General features: G+C 40.3%; 1 protein-coding gene across 1 annotated transcript in view; it reads right to left on the reverse strand.

Moving 5' to 3' along the window:
• SARC_01138 (hypothetical protein) overlaps positions 1-660 on the reverse strand; it is an 8,268-nt gene extending 7,608 nt beyond the window's left edge. The window contains exon 1 of the mRNA XM_014305145.1: positions 239-660. Coding sequence (XP_014160620.1) covers positions 239-548 — 310 coding nt within the window. The 5' untranslated portion in view covers positions 549-660. The remainder of the gene's footprint in view (positions 1-238) is intronic.
• Between the last annotated feature and the right edge of the window lie 850 nt (positions 661-1,510).

Raw genomic sequence — 1,510 nt, forward strand, 5'->3', positions numbered from 1 at the left:
ATACACATACACACACACACACACACACACACACACACACACACACACACACACACATATATATATATTAAAAATCGAGTGTTTGTAATATCATATATTTTTATAGAGGCACATGAACCTCGGTTAACGACACACATATTTTATCAGTCCAATATATTGTTATAACGCAGAATCACTAATATAGAAAATCATTTCAAGTGCAAATCATCATACTTACTACTGGTGCAAATCAGAATACCTGAAATCAAAGATGCCACAGAGAGTCCCAGATACATCAGTGAGCTCAGCAGCCCAGACTCCGTAAGAGTCATATCAAAATATTCTGGAGATGCCAACCGATCTAGAGCAGCGGCTATGGCACCAGAGTCATAATTAAGCAAACATTGTATAACTACAAACAAAGCACACACAAGAGCCCTCTCCTTTACGGGAAGTGATTGCGCTGAGCCCGTCAGGGCAGTCAGCAGTTCCGAATCATTATTAGCTTCCGCACTTGAATCCGCATGGATATAAGCTGGAAGTAAAGATTCAGTCTCTAAGCTCGCCATGACTCTCGTTTCGCCGGCACGTTGATTCACCAACTCGATTCTCTCCTATTTAGTTGCAGGCGAATGTGTTGGATGAGTGCCCCTGACTTGCTCATCTTCACTCTTGTCGCAGGTCATTGTATCATGTCCATCTCGACAGACGTATTTTATTTTACTTATTACTCAGATGGTCATATGGACTGTCATGTTCTGTTTTGGAAATGTGATACAGGATTATTATCACTTTTAGGGTCTAGAGTTTAGGGTTAGATATTCTTCCTTAGATACGAAAGTTGTGGGGTTGGGTCCGTTGGGATAGCGGGACATAAACCTGTTTTTCTCTTGTTGTTGTTGTGTAAACTCTGGAGTTCAGAATAAATTCCAAACCCAATTCATAGCTTTCTGAAAATAGAACATAGGAAGGGTATTCCAAATTGTAGAGAAATTTTGGCCAATACTGTAATGAACAACTGGTGGAGGTATAGAAATAGTCCAAAACTGAAATCGATAATTCGGAAATAGCATTGCCTTCTTCCAAAAATTGAACAGAAATAGCATAATAAAACCGTTGTGATCCCTGTAGATCGAAGCGATAAAGGAGCTCCAGTTTACTCTGCGGGGTTAGATAGAACTGCAGCACATTGCATCTGCAAACACCACAACCACTTCATCACAGCGTGAGTTTCGTGATACTATTCAGTCTCCATCAGCACTACGCAGACGTACCCAGTGAGTCTAAGTCAATACAATGGTCAATGCAGACGGAGAGAACGACACTTCCACCAACGAGCGGAAAGGTACGTAGAGTAGAATCTATGGAACCAACCTGTGTACGATGGAAAGTATGATGCTATTCTGCCGCACGAGCACTCTACACACACACACACACACACACACACACACACACACACACACACACACACATATATATATATATATATATATATATATATATTTATATATTTATGTGTACATATATTCAT

Source organism: Sphaeroforma arctica (genome assembly GCF_001186125.1).
Source record: "Sphaeroforma arctica JP610 unplaced genomic scaffold supercont1.43, whole genome shotgun sequence".
Classification (NCBI taxonomy): domain Eukaryota; class Ichthyosporea; order Ichthyophonida; genus Sphaeroforma; species Sphaeroforma arctica.